Consider the following 15,571-nt stretch of genomic DNA (forward strand, 5'->3'; position numbering starts at 1 on the left):
CACACCCCCCCCATCTCTCTGTCTCTCTCTCTCTCTCTCCTGTCACTGTATCCAGTGTAGGTGGAAAAGGTAGAAATGGGCTATTAACCCTACGTGTACTTTCCTGAGATACACTACTTAGGTCTTGCATCGAGTTTTTCTTCAGGATCAAGATTTGTGTAGCCTAGTTTTAGCTGTCCTAAGGTAGGAACGTAGTTTCCATTCCCCATCAGGCCGTGCAGGCACTCTTACGGGGCTCTTTATTGCATCGTCAGACAGTGCCAAAGAAAGGGCAGACGAGTCCCTTTCCCAGAGGTGCTCTGTGCTCTCTGCTGGCTGTCTTGGGTCTCTAGATGATGAAAGGCAGCCACACATCAAGCTTTTCTCCAACTGAACTCAGATTAAATAAATCCCCCCTTCAAGTGCCTTCTAAGAGATAGTAAGAAACGACTTCCATTTTGGTTGGAAGGCTAGGCTTTATCCAACAGAAGGCAGGACAAAGAAATACCAATTCAGAAATATTTACCTCCTGTGTTTTGTTTCTCCATTCCTGAGCAAGTGGCATGACTGGAAAAAAATAAAATAAAATCTGTATTAGATCTTTTACTGGATAAGCAAGAGTATAATTCCATTTGAGGAGGGAGCATTAAGTTCTGACTATTAAAACACACCGGACTCACCAGTAGATCAGTCATCAGAAATTGCTGCACAGAAATATCACCTGCTACTTTCAATTGGGGGAGAGGGGGGGGTTTCGGGTGTGTCTCGCAAATCACATTAGTGTCAATTTCAGGGACAAAATCTTCTAATTTTGTATTTCTAATGAGATGCAGTCAGAGAAAAGGAGAGAGGTGCTTCCCCAGAGCATTTCTTCAAGTGAGTTCTCTGGAGGTTTTAGGTACAAGGGTGACACATGCACCTTTCAATATGCCACATATTCCATCGGGTAGGGTCCATAAATACCATTCCTGAAAAGCGAGAAGCCAAAGAACCAACAGGTGGCTGAGGCTGGTGCCTTCCTTTGGAGCTGTGGTCTTCTTTAACCTGGGCATGATGGTGTTTCATCAGAGAGCACGGCGGTCACATGCCAGGTGCTCGAGTTACACTCGGCGGGATCTGAAGAACTAACCAAAGAAGCAGACAAAATGAGAGGTTAAAGGCAATTGCACTAAACTAATCCACAAGCTCCCAGAGGTGGGAGCCAGTGCTAAAGGAGATTACCTCCATTTTCAAAGGCTTTGCCGTCTGTGCTGCCAATATTCTCAATCGCTACTGTGTTTCCTGAAGGCTCTCCTTCTCTTTCTGCGTTATTCAGTGTGGTGGGAATTGTATTGCCATCACCTGGAAAGGCAAGAGAAAGAAGGGTTTACCTGCTTGCGGGTAAGCACAGGGAACGGCACTGCCATTCTCATTGCTGAGCATCATGGGGTAAATAAAGTAACTGAATGCATTTGGACTGGGCTACCCACAAAGAACAATTTTTTCATCTTGTTTTCCAGCCAGGATGTCAATTCTTGAAGAACAGTGCAACCGTTTTGTTTGCTTTTTCACTTTGAGGAATTCATGCTTCAAACCCCAGAGTAAAACCAAGTTACCAGCAAAGGGGTCAAAGGGAGGGCGATCAAACTGATTCTTCTCATCTTTATGTCTGTACAGAAACGAGAAGAAAGTCTTCTTTTGACTCCGCAGGACCACCGCTGTCTGCGTACATCGTCTCCCGTGCCTTCACTGCCAAGACAGCGCCAAAGTTCAGTGAAGCTACAGGTGGGCTCCTGCTTACACTGATCTCTTAAAATGCCTCAAATGTGCCTGTCTGGATTGTGCTGCTTTCCATTGGTCCCTGCAGGTGAAAACTCACTTATTTATGCCTGAATAGGGGCAGGAGTAAATTTGATCCGGCATCATTTTCACCAACAGAATGCTGCAGGATCCACAGACAGAAACATGAAGCTTTAGAAAGCTTTACCATTTGTCAGACACAATAGGTATGAACACTAATATAGCACCTTCCGAGCAGAAAGCAGTCCTCTGCCCCACAAACAGCGACAGATGCAGGGATGGGCCACGGGGCACAAATATACCGATCCCCACTTTTTACAGCCTCTTATCTCGTCAGCAAACTCCTGCTATCAATTTAAAGGTAGCATACATTTTTGTGATTTATGTTCACTTTGTTCACATGATTTATGCTGGACAGAGGACTGAATTCGTTCTTCCTGCCATTCATTCAGGGTGATCTTTCCCTTCACCTCTTTTCCATCTGTGAAACACTCTACTGTCCTCTTGAAAGCACCTGCTAGGTCATAAACTTGACAAAAAGCCTACAGGGGAGATTCCCGGTCTTGTATCTTTCTGGCAATCTCTTTTGGATGGAACCGTGAATGTACATCTTTTGCTTTCTCCATCAGCATTTTTGTCCTAGGAGCAACCATTAGCATTTTTGCTACCTTTCTCTTCAGCGGTGCCCGAGGCACACGGTCTAAAAGGCCCCGAGCAAAAGAATCAGCTCCACACAAAGACAAGACCTGGGAGCCAAGCGCAAAACTACGGTAATACTTACATGTAGCGTACACCCTGACAACTTTAGGATTACTGTGGAATCAATAGTTTGAATTAATGGAATTAAGATGGAATTAACACAACACTGGAGTATTAATAATATTCATTTTTAAGCCCCTTTTACAGAACAGGGTTAGTCCTAAAGCAGCATACTCAGATGCAAAACCAACTGCCCGGCACAAAAACACAAAGCTGCCTTGTGCCTGGTGCTTCCACACAAGCAGGGATAAAACAGGAGATTGCCTTAGGCACTCCTTTCATCTAAAAGCAACTGATGCCTTGGGGCACATTTTCAACACAGGAACATCCCCTTTGTTCGGCTCAAGGATGTCCACGGCGGGATCCCCTCACTGGGAAGCTCCCGTGAGCCCCCTGGGAACGCCACGAGGTTACAGATGATCTTTAAACGACCACAGAGGGAGTCTGCATTGAATACTAGCTGCTATTTCAGAGGTGGTGTGGGATTCACCCCATGCACTCCTTGGTCCGTCAGCTCACCTCCTACTGAATTCACCTCTCAGGCTCAGAAAGTCTTTCCTGCCATTTGCAGCTGTCATGAAGAAACAATGTCTCTGTGTTTTCTACAGACAAATCTACATCAGAAGCCTCTAGCTCAACAACTGAGAGGAAAAGAAATCCAGATAGAAAAACGAGCTCTCCCTTGAAAACCACCCTTCAGGTAACTGCTTGATACAATTCCCTCGTTCCAGTAAAAGCACCAGGTCCCTGCCCACCTCTGTTTCAGATCCCCCAGACGGCCCCGCTGTCAGTGCTGCCCCGAGCTGACCCAGGGCACTTCCACACGCAGCATTAGGCCATTCTGACTCCAGTCGGAAATGCAAATCCTGCTGAGGCACCACAGGGATGCAAAGCACCTCAACCCACCTTCGGGAATCCCTCGCCAGCCTTGCCACCATTTCTGCTTTCTTTGTGCAACCACCACACGCTTCTCAAGCATCTGCTTCGGAAGGTTTTAGAGGAAGAAGACTTGAACGGAAACTTTGGAAACGAGGGTGAATTAGATTAGGATTAAATTATTCTCTTTCCTCTTGCTTCTACAAGTGTTGAAAGTGTACTTCTGAAAAGGTTTCTGAGAGAGCACGTTGTTTTATTCTAGGAAATTACGCACATAATGTTCTGTCTCTCTCTTTTGACCGCAGAGCCAAGACGATGTGCAAGTCCACAGAAAAGGAGACCGCCAGCTTCCACACGGGAAAAAGAAGCAGCGAGGACTTCAATTTACAAGAACAAGGGAATTAGCAAGTGGAAAATCCAAAGATGATTATCTTACAAAGTCAGAAAAATCATGTGTACACAAGAAAATTCCCAACAGCCTTCAATAGATGGACTACGTTTAAATCTGTTAGGAAAATGTGGTAGATATTATTTTGACAGACTATGATAAGTAATAATAACAATGCATAATTCCCAAAATGAATAAATACGTTGGCTTCACTTAGCAGTTTCAGAGAACTTTTCATGTAAACAACAAGAGCGATGCATTCTACAAAGTAGCTGGTTTGGTGCCAAAGCCAGATGTCTAGACCCTTTAGCTCTCTGCCAGACGTTTGGGGGCTCAGTCTGAGTTTCCTCTTGAGATTCTGACATCTGAGCAGGGCAGCAGAACTGTGTTAGGAACCAAACAAGCTTCACAACAAAACTCCCCAAATGAACTGAAAGAGGCTTTACACACATCTTGAACTAAAGGAGCAAAGATGGGGGAAAGACCAAGATCAAAGTCAGAGGAAGGCTGAGAAGGAGGATACTTTAATTTTGCCTTCTGAAGAAACAAACCTCACACCCAGCTGTTACCCAGATGTGTCGTCTAGCTTTGTCGCAGACTTTGTCCCTTTTTGCGTTTACCAGACCTTTGGTCATTCTTAGAACATCATCAGTTTGGGAGGAGAGCCCTTCAGACTCCTTTCTGTAGCACTGGGATCCAGCACTTATCCGGGTGGCACCTGTATCTGGGAATGTCCAAGTGTTTTCCCTCCTTGGAGGTTTTTCTTCATTGTGACTGTTTAGAACATGGGCATGGATCAGATCCCTTCCAGGGTGCCTTTGAGCTGAAATGATTCTATCCTTCTCCCAGAAATACAACTCTCATACAGCTCTCTACCCTACTTTACCAAGAGTATCTTGCAGAAACCTCAGGGGGTCATGATGTCCTTTTTTTTCTATTTAGAAATCTAATGGGGACTGTTTACTTTCAGGAGGAGAAGGCTGAGGGCAGACCTCAGCACTCTCTACAACTCCCTGAAAGGACACTGTACAGAGGCTGGGGCTGGTCCCTTCTCACAGGTCATGAGCCACAGAACAAGAGGGAATGGCTTTCAACTGCAACAGGGAGGCTTACACCGGACATTTGGAGAAAAGGTTTCCCAGAAAGAGGGCTCAGACAGTGGAATAGGCTGCCCAGGGAAGGGCTGGAGTCACCATCCCTGGAAGTGCTGAAGGGTCGTTTGGATGAGACGTTGGGGGCTGTGGTGCAGGGGAGAACCTTGCACCCTAGTGGGACTGAGGGTTGGACTCAATGACCCCAAGGGTTTTTTTTTAACCTGAACGATTCTGGGATCCTGTGAAATTTATAGACGCTATAGTGATTGTAAACATGCATGCAGTTAGGTCTCGCTTTCCTTATCTGAGAAAAGAATAGAAAAATCTAGAGTATCTGGTTTAGCTGAGAGGTAGAACATGTCAAAAAACAGACAAGAAACACCTTTTGGAAATCAAGGACTAAGTGTCTTGAAAATGTTTCCTCCCCTCTAATTAGTCACCGCTGTTTCCAACTGCAGGACCCGAGGCCTCACGCCAACACCTTCTATGTTGTCTGCCTTAGGCAATTTAAAAATCTTAAGCAGAGGGATACTGTGCCCAGTTAGATAAGGCCTGGCCTAGCCCTTATGCAAGAGCACAGCAACAAGTTCTCAGGTGAACATCCCTTTTGTCTACAAGACAGTGGAAATGAGGAAATCGAGCTGGCTTCTTTGGGAAAATCCTCTAAGAGCTCAAAGGACCAAAATGGGGTGACTTTTCCACCGACGGGAGGTGCAGGGGCTGCTGGGCCAGAGTCGCAGCCCCATTCGCTGCCGCACAACTTGGGGCTCCCAGCATCTGAATGGCTGTAGCATGAGCTACACTGTCCTCCTTTCCTTTTAAATGGCATCTCAGAAAACTAGCATCTGAAAAGACGCTTTATACAAGCCCAGTGCCTTTCCAAACCGGGATCATGAAGAACTAGCACCTCCTGATGCAACTGCACCCACCACCCTACCCCAAAAAGCCACCCCAACAAGCCAAAGCCCAAAGGAAATCATTTTCTAGCATCTTTACGTGCCGACATGCCCAGCACAGGATCGGGCTTCGCGAGAGGCCCAGCTAAGACAGAGAAAAGCAGCAGGAGAAGGACATGGCCATGGCGCATGATACTTGGCTCGTCCTGGGTTGTTGTGGAATCACAACCTCAGTACATTATCTCCTCCCTCTTCACTAGAGCTTCCTGGAGAGAAATTACAAATCCTGTTCTCTTCAGTCATCAATTGCTCAGTCCAGGAAGTCATAGGTACTAACATATACCTCACCACTGGACAATAAATACATGGGTCAATGAGATATTAGCAGTTCCTGTGAGGTGGGACTGAAATCAGAGGAACAGACATGGATCCTTGTGTCATCAAATCCTTATCTAAGATTTCTTTTTGTCAGACTCAACAGCACTAAGATCCACAAAAATATTAAAGACACATGCATGTTTTCCAGATCATGGGTGCATCCCCTATTATATTTCTTAATGCTCTTCTGTCTGGTTGGCTCTGTCATTAGAGCCCCAAAGAGGAGTCAAACAAAATTTAAGATATTGTACATTTCATGCAGTGGGGCCCTAAAGATTGTATATCTGTTTTTTTCACATACTCACTGCATGACAAATCCCTCACACTCGTTGAAACTAACACTACTTGAAAATGAGTCCTGAGATAACAATCCAAACATCAGAGGCAGAGGGCTACTGAAGGAGAGCTGAACTTGCCTTGGCATTACATATGCATGTGCATCGTCTGCTGCTGAGCTGAAAGGCCCAAGGGAAAGAAATGATTTCTTGTTTTCACCTTATACCTGTTAAAATATACTAATGTTTTTCCAGATGGTCATCAGACATCTCCTGTAGGTGCATCATATCAGATCGCAAACAAATTAACAACGCTATCACCTGTATTGTACTAAACGTTTGCAAAGCTTCCAGCCTGAGATCCAGCATTCCTGAACAAACTTACATGGCTAAATTTAAACCATTAACCCCCAGCATCTTATTTTGCAGCACTGATATTTTAATGAAGCTATTTATTAAGGTAGCAAAATCCATCTCAAGTCAACACCCAAATGAGACAAAAATTGGTTGTTGTAAAATAAAAACGGGGTAAAACTTCCCTGAGAATTTAGAGATTGCTTAAATAGAAAGATTTTGACAATTTCCTCCCAATGAAGACATTTGCTGATAAAAGCTTCCTTGTAAAGCAAGACGTTCTGTAAAGATACATATTTAGTTTTTAAAACAACCGAATCTCTAAATTATTTGTCTCTGCAGTCACTAGGGGTCAGTGCAGGCACAGGAACGGGTTCGAACAAGGCCTCAGATCAAACCTTCAGTAGCCAGCGCTTTATTCCAGCTCTCCAGGGCCAAAGCCTCGCTGCAGTGTTCTGCAATGGCTTTAAATTAAGAGAAAAGGCTGCAGGAGGCTGGTTATGCTTCTTCATGTCCAACTCGGGGGAGAAGAACAACTTCTATTCAAAAATGGCTAAATAGTTATTTTTTGTCTCTTGAAACACAGTGATGATATCACCCTACTTCTCCCCTCATCCCTACACCGTTTCCAAAAGGCATTTCTGTTCCCTCCTGCACCTTCTCCTCAAGGAAACAGTCTTTGAAAAGAGGTGTTCCTATGCTGGGAGTCTCCTTTCATCTTTCCACTCTGGAAAGAGTTTAGATCATTTAAACTTCCTTTGCTTTTCCCAGTCTGTTTTTCTTACAGGTGAAAATAATGATAGAAACATGCTACTGTTGTAGGTAGTATTTGAGGCACCTGAGAGTACAACTATTATGCTGCAGAGTAAGAGTTCCAGATCCGTGTCTACCTTATCACTTTAGACTCAGCCTTTCAGAGGGACCTTCACTCAGAAGCAACATTCTACCTCAGACCATTACATGATAACAAGATTTGCACAGCACAGTTAGGAACCAAGTATTTGGCCAGTAGGTTCTTCCTGCAGGCACAACTAACTAGGGGTGCAGATCACACATCACATAAACATCTAAACTCCTAATCACATTATGTTTCAAAAAATTAATGTTACTTCCTGTTTTGTTTTTTTTTTTTTCCCTCGAGAAATTATGAGCATTGAAAGAAACCCTAAAGCAAAAGCTTTATTCATAGATACTGCTGCACACATGGATGCCGCACTGAGAACAATTCTCACAGCAGCAAGATCACTGCAGTTTGGCTGCTACAGGATCACAGCCCTGAGCTTCAAAGCTGAGCTCTTCTCTTACTGTGCTCCTCAGGCAGCTGACCTCAAAATACATGGCATAGCCAGGAGGACCACACGCAAAAGAAAGGTGAGAGAACGTAGAATGACACAGCAGAGTCCACTTCATACAGTGTGGCACACGTAGAAAGATCTCGTGCCCACTAGAAAGCCTTGCATAAGTTTCAAGTTTATACAAGAATCTGCACTTCAGCAGCATCCTGCTGAAGCGACACAGATACAGTACACCAGTCACCAAAACCTAACTCAAGCTGCTGATGATGATTCACGAACAACATTTCTGCTCAGCTGTACCCCTTGCTTTCTACGATCGTTGCAACAAACTGTGTTTCTCCAGACTGTAGAGTGCATGCAGTGTCATTATCCATATACGTTATGCAATAGTCCCCAGAAACATTAAGAACCTGCTGGTCATCCATCAAGGGAAGGAACCAGGAGTTTAACAAAAGGCATACTTGCAGTTATAGGGACCACCTGGCAAATTTACAGGCACACGAAGATCACCATTCCCTCCACTTCCCCCCAACAGCTGTAACTGGACGTGTTGGTTTTTTTTTTTTCCTCACCCGGTTTTCTGTTCTCTCAGTTATCTTAAAATGGCACACTATTTTCATGGCCATGTTGAAATGACCAGAATTCTTTTATTTCTCAAGATGTGTATGATTTTAGCTGTGTTAACTCTTTCATCTCTAAGTGCTGGTCATTTGCTCAGGTGATACAGCAAATCATGTAAGACTGAGCCTTAAAGAAGGACTTTTTGAGCTCATGCTTGTCCCTGGTTTCACACTAAGATAAAATATTCCTGAAGTTTGGCAGATGAGAGCATAATTAAAAGCAACTTTGAAGAAAGTAGTATTATTTCCTAAATATCTGAAATAATTAAATATTCACATACAAAATAGCTAAGAACACTGCCTAGAAACTTCTCTTCAAAGAGTGGACTGAGCCATCCCAGAAAGGGATTACCATATCTAGTTATCATCGATTAAAGAGCTTCACAGACGGAAAACTTGTCTGGCAATAAATTCCTGCTGCATCAATTTTCAATCATCTCAGACGACAGTATCACGGTAGATCTGAAATTTTCGCAGCAGTCTTCCCTCTGAACACCTCCCTTTCATTACATTGCTGCAGACAGCAAGCAAAAGAAGGTCTTTCAGACTAAAATGAAATTTATTATTAGAAAAAGACCAAATATACATTATTTAAGACAAACCAGGTGGGTGAAAGTACAATAGAGTCATAAATGTGACTGCTAGATACACAGTAGGAACTGTGAGCTCCCACAGACTGTTGCTTATTTGCACTATTGACATTTTCTGCTTTTCTCACAGCATAAAGAAAACTTTAAAAAGGAGTAAATTACATTTATACCACCTGGAAGCCCTTTGTGTTTTAGTAGACTTGATGTACCTGAGAATAAACCCTGTATTCAGCTGCTCAAAACCTGTCAGTGTTTCCCCACACCCTGGAACACCCACCCCAGGCAGTATATTCCTGAAGGCAGCCCCTGAACTGCCTGACTTACAAGCAGCTGCATGAACACCACGCTCATCTTCTCCACTGTTCATTGTTGTTGCTCTCACTCTTGCTTTCTATTCTCTCACTCAAGTTTTACCTGTAGCTGAGAGAATACATCATAGATGTGTTAGAACAATTTTAACACCATTGGAAGCACTTTCGTATTTGTATGTGATATTGATTCTGTCCCAAACATTTGTCTGCCAGTCGTCAAGGCAAAAATGACTATGCGTTACCACAAGTACAAACACTGATATGCGAGAAGTCCTAAAGGATACTTACCTAAGCTACATAATTGTTCTGTAATGCTTATCTTTTCCAAATTTTTCAGCCCATTACTTGTCAGTCTCCTATGCTTCATCTTCTCTTTTAGTTAGGTGGGTTTTTTTAAAAAAAAACCCAAACAACAAACCCACAAACCCAAACGACTTGTTTATGACAAAGTCAGCACTATTTCCTTGCTTACCTTGCACATACCAATTCCCTGACTGGGCAACTGTTCAAACAGAAAAGAACAATTAGTTATGGCTTACTTTATCAACTACAACAAAGAAGCCCCATTGAACAACACACCAGGCTGGGTACAGGTGTCAAAAGTCACAAAGCTCTCTAAAAGAAGATGAGATCAGGCGATGAGTGTACTCTTCTTTTACAGCTCCTTTCCAACTACTCTAAATTACATTTTTGCTTCAGAATATCGGGGTAAGCTTTAGTTAATTTTAAGCTCTCTGTCTAAAGCTATTCATAAAAAAAGATACAACACATTCATCTGTAGAATCTACCATTCAGGGCAGAGAAAAACACTTTTTAAACAAGTTACCCCTCTTCAGCACTTCCTATTAAAAAATATTACCTAAAAAATGAAGGCACTATTAAAAAAAAAAAAAAAAAAGAACTACTACAGGAGGCATATCCCATTAAATTTGGGCAATACCTGCCCGGCAACTATTTCTGACCCAGGAGACTTCTAAATCAACACCTACCACAAAAGGTTTTTTCCTTCTTCAGGTGTTAGCTAGCAGAGATCACTGTTCTTGTAATTGAACACTGTTTCTCTAGAACAAGTGCACTTTCCACTCAACTTTCTTCCCCAAAAGGAAACACCTTAATGCTAAACTGCAGTGGCAAAGAATTTTCTGTGTGTAAAACCTGTGGATGAACCAGAGTTCAAATCAAACCTTTACAGAACCAAAATATCTAGGCTGTCTATAGGAGATGAACACTTCAGAGAGACACTCAAACTTACCACCTTAGCTTTCCCCTTCGAGTGAAACCCCAAGAAACTGAAGAAACCTGTGATCCATATGGCAGCTGCTTATCCAAACGCCAGCACACACAGACCTTCCTAAGCAGAGCCTTTGCTTGTGGTTTGCTATCAAGCATCTAAGGTGCTGTCTGCACTTCCACATCAGTGAATATCCCCAACATACTGTCACTCACTGTGTCTGATGGCTGCTGGTGGAATCAAGGGAGGCTCCTCTTCTGAGGTCAGGGAAGATTGTGGTATAAGCAAAAACAAGACAAGAGGAAAGGCCACTGGTGGATTTGGACATGGTTCCAACAAATACACAGTATAGTACTCACACAGGTGGAAAAGCAAAAAAGGCTTCAACACCCTCTGCTATCACCTCACTAGTTCCTAGACACTGAAGGCTGCACCCCACTCCCACAGGGCAGAAGAGCGGAGTCCTTTAGCTGATGGGCTCAGGGAAGCAAGTAGAGGACAGCTAGAAATAACACTGCTAAGTGATGAGAACTGGTTGTAAACTCAGACACCATTTTGATTCCTTAATCTCCAACAGCTAAAGACAAACCTAAAGCAAAATCAACATGACTGTAGACTAAACACTCATAATACTGGGGCTATTTTTCAGCCTGCTGAGAGAAAATGATCAGAGACAGACACTTCATCGCGAGCAGCCAGATTAATGCTGCTTCAGCAAGCCTACAGTTAGTTCCCATTAACTAACCTGGTTTAGAAGCTGTTAACACCATCATTAACCTTAGCTTCAATTTGAAGTGAAACCTGTCCGCCTCCTGATGATACCACACCTGCCCTACAAGCCCGTGCAAGTTTATCTCTAGTCTTTTGGTGGCGTTGCCCCGGTGATGAGCTGTGACTGATTTTCCACTAAGGGAGACGCACAAACATTCAAGACCTCCCAGGGAAAGCAGCAGAGCAGAGGTACCCTTTTGCTGGCTCAGCATGCAGTGACCACTAGAAATCCTACCGGGTGACTGCAGGGAAGCCAGGAGCCCACTGCAAGTGGCCGCAGGAGCTAAGAGCCATCAGCAGTGAGCCAGCCAGAGAGAGACACAGCAACCCCACAGCGCCAGTCATGCCCCCCGAGGCAAGCTTAGTATTTCAGCAGCAACAGTCTGGACCAACTTAAAAGATAAATGGCTTATGCATTCACATTTCTGAGCAGCTTGTTAGGTTACCAATACCAACATTCTACAGAATTACGTCCCTTAATAAACTGATGAGATTCAAAGGTAAAAGGAAGAAAACAAACCCACAAGCAACCAACTAAAAAACCCTCCAACCACTATTTGTTTAAATCCACCCACTGAAATCTGTCTACAGCAACCCCACCTTCTACTGTTCACTGTTATACCTGCCCACATAATGAGATGTATCCATAAATCCTGAGAACACTTACTACAAAAGGCAGCTTTCCAGTGCGGAATTTCAGGTTATTGTTAGCTGATATTCTTCAGGGCCTACATGCATATATACCAATTGTTGCTGACAAAAATCTCTCTAGTGAAATAGGGTACCTTACGCAGATAAGATCCTCCACATCTGTAAGAAAAATCCAAAGTTTGATGAAAATAATTTTGACAAGTTTTTCTCTGTTCTGGGGATAATATTCAAATATCACACCAATATCTGCTCTGCAGCAGTTTCACCTTTCAGTAGATTTTGTATGTTGATGCAGAAAGGTTCAGGTACAATAGCTGGTACATGACTTCTCATGCATATACAAAAAGTTCCTCAAAACCGCCTTCAAAAATCTGTTTAAAGTTTCACTCTCCTTTAATCATTACATTTTAGTATTCTAACTTTCTAACAGTCATGAAGCACTTCGCCAAATAAAATACGATAAAACTCCTTCCAGGTGATGTTTTTCTTTTTAAAAGCTTGCAACACAATTCATCTGAGAAAAAGCTACATGGTAAGAAAATGACAGACTAAAAGATCACACTTTTTCCATTCACAGCAGCACATTGCTTACTGTAGCATTGTTGTATGACTCCAGCAACACACTCCACATAAGTAACAACTCTCTCCAAACGCACACAACCAACAGTGCCAGAAGGTCAGCTGATAGATGGGACGGGTGTTAAAGCCCAGATCTGAGCGTATAATCTTCCCCATACCCCTAAAATACAGAGTTCAGCCTGCGACACAGGCATCATCAAAATATTTAACGGTGATAATATTAATGTGCATCCCTCTATGGATAAGAGCTGATCCTACAGAGCCAATAGTCATATTCGCCCCATCACAAAACCTCCAAGCTATCTCGCCAATATAGCAACTCGAGGTACTCCACTAGGATTCGCATTCACCCACACGGTTACAGGTGCCTGCGTACAGCCGGGACAGGCAGACACACGCACCCATCTGTACACATTTCACAGGGCACAGAACTGCAGGAGGAGAATAACAGCAGAGAAACTGTAGACAGAGATTAGAAGCTTTCTTAAACTAACTGATATACTGGAAAAGGATGCAAATTCTTGGGTACGTTGTAAACCAACCTAAATCCAGACTGCTGTCTCTCATCCCACCTCTGCACTCCACAGCTGTGTCCGTGGCTCTGCTTCTCCCCTGCAGCCCCGGCAGCGTTAGGAGCCTGCACATACTCCAACAGTCAGGAAACCCATCCAGCTCAGCACCAAGTCAGCACAGACGCTGAGCCAAAGGACAAAAATCCCCTCGGCCTGGGTTAGAACAATTTAATTGCCACAGAACTACTCTATGAAGATACACTTTAAGTAAGAGAGAAGGATCTGGTCTGTACAAGGTACAGGATTTACCTTGGGGATATTGAAAGAAATCAGCTCCTCCTCCTCCTCTCTCCTCCCAATTCTTCCCTTGGGTCAATATTTCTGACCTCACAGCTACATGATCAGACACTGACTTATCAAGCCAAAAACTGACACAGCAAAGACTTACATTTAAAAGATTAGCCTAAACAACTTACAGGAATTGTGCACTGAGCAGAAAGCTCTTTAGCCCACTCTGAATAGACAGGAAGAGTTTGCAAGAGAGGAAAAATAGGACAAGATTGCCATCTTCTACTGAAAAGGGACAGGCATTTACAAGCAAGTATCCCCTGTGGCATACAGGGGCAGCAGCTGAAAAGGGGTAAGAAACAACGACAGCAAAGTCTACAGCGAGTACATAAACAATTACTTTTAGCCAAGAATAAACATTTACACTGTTGAATTTTACAAGTTTATATAAACACACGCTCTCCTATAAGTGTTTTCTAAAACATATCACCCTACCATTAACTCTACAGACAAGCTTAAAATACAAGATGCACAGACTATAACATATGAAAACAGAGAGCTGATGTATATATATTTATAAAGCACATCTCCATAAAATCAGTGATACCCTCTAACAGACTAGAAATACTCAGGTATCACCTCATTTATATTAGAAATATTCTTTTAGAACATACCAGCAGTTTACAACACTAAGCAAAGAAACCCAGAACACCCTGCCCACCCTATATGATTCTAAGAACACAGATTTCACTTTTTCAATATGCTATCTGGATAGCACATATGCACACCAAAAAAATAAAAAAAAACCAAAGAGGCCCAATGAACAATATTTAATTGGTTATTGGGCTTTTCTATAACCCAGACACTACACAGAACTGTTTTGAAGTTAATACACACAGCAGAGGAAAGCATTACCTTGAAAAAAACTTCCCAAATCCTACACATTCTGAAACATAGGTTTTCACCACTGCTACACATAATATTGTGGAAACGATGGAGGTGCAACACAGCAGAGACATCTTAGACAGAATTTTATGTAAATAGCTGGCAAAAAAACCCCAAAGAACCTTGTTTTCTATGCAAACATATTACTCACAGAGTAGCCAGCACAATCTGTCCTCTCAGTTCTGTCCTTCAAGAAACACTCTCAAATATAGAAAGATAATACCGGAAACTGGAATTCAAACTTGAGAAAAAGTTCAGCAGTGTTTCTGCTGAACTACTGCTCTCATAGCACTTCAGAACTGTCCCTTCTCCAGGGGAAAAAAAAAAATAAAAAAAATCATCTCTATTTGAGGTCTAGTCAGTAGTATGAGAACTTACCACCTGACCATCTCACTTCAACCATCGCTAACAGCCCTTGTTTCTCAGGGACCCCCTGCCTTTTCTCCTCAATAGTTTACGTGATTGAAGCATAAGATTCAAGATAAGCTTGATTGGTCTTCATTTCCATTTAACATTAGAATTGCACCTGAGCAAAAACTTCTGTGCTTAGAGAGCTGTTAATTTCCTCCTAAAAGTTGTAGGTGATTTAAAGAAAGGCATCACCTCCCCGTGAAAAAACTTCCATCCCATCTGTAGGCAAACACAGCCAGCCTTGCAACACCAAAGCACGCAGCAGAAGCAGATTTTTTTTTTTTTTTTAAATGGGATAATTAGCCATCTAGAATGGAAAAAATAAAGACCGGTGTTTTCCTCACACCAAATAGATGCTATCGAGAGAAAAGCACAGGAAGCAGCATACAAACAACAGCTTTTCCCGATTCTAGCACCCCAGTAGTGCTGTGAGGATCATAAAGCCTTAAGAGCCATAATGAGCTTCTGCAAATAAAAAGAGCATGACCAGAGGTTTAAAAAAACCTCTCAAGAAAGGTGCTTGAAAACTTTTTTTCGTTTTTGGCTTTACCACCACAACTTCTTACAGAAGCATTTGATTTTCAAAGAC

At 42.8% G+C, this 15,571-nt stretch overlaps 1 protein-coding gene across 1 annotated transcript in view; it reads left to right on the top strand.

Annotated features, from left to right (window-relative positions):
* The window catches only part of CUNH12orf50 (chromosome unknown C12orf50 homolog), an 8,328-nt gene extending 4,530 nt beyond the window's left edge, over positions 1-3,798 (top strand). The window contains exons 6-9 of the mRNA XM_026867148.1: positions 1,196-1,359; positions 1,636-1,743; positions 2,439-2,541; positions 3,699-3,798. Of these exons, the coding sequence (XP_026722949.1) occupies positions 1,196-1,359; positions 1,636-1,743; positions 2,439-2,541; positions 3,699-3,798 (475 nt within the window). The remainder of the gene's footprint in view (positions 1-1,195; positions 1,360-1,635; positions 1,744-2,438; positions 2,542-3,698) is intronic.
* The last annotated feature ends 11,773 nt before the right edge of the window (positions 3,799-15,571 follow it).

The sequence above is a fragment of the Athene cunicularia genome, unplaced genomic scaffold (genome assembly GCF_003259725.1).
Source record: "Athene cunicularia isolate RWA unplaced genomic scaffold, athCun1 SCF_18, whole genome shotgun sequence".
Classification (NCBI taxonomy): Eukaryota; Metazoa; Chordata; class Aves; order Strigiformes; family Strigidae; genus Athene; species Athene cunicularia.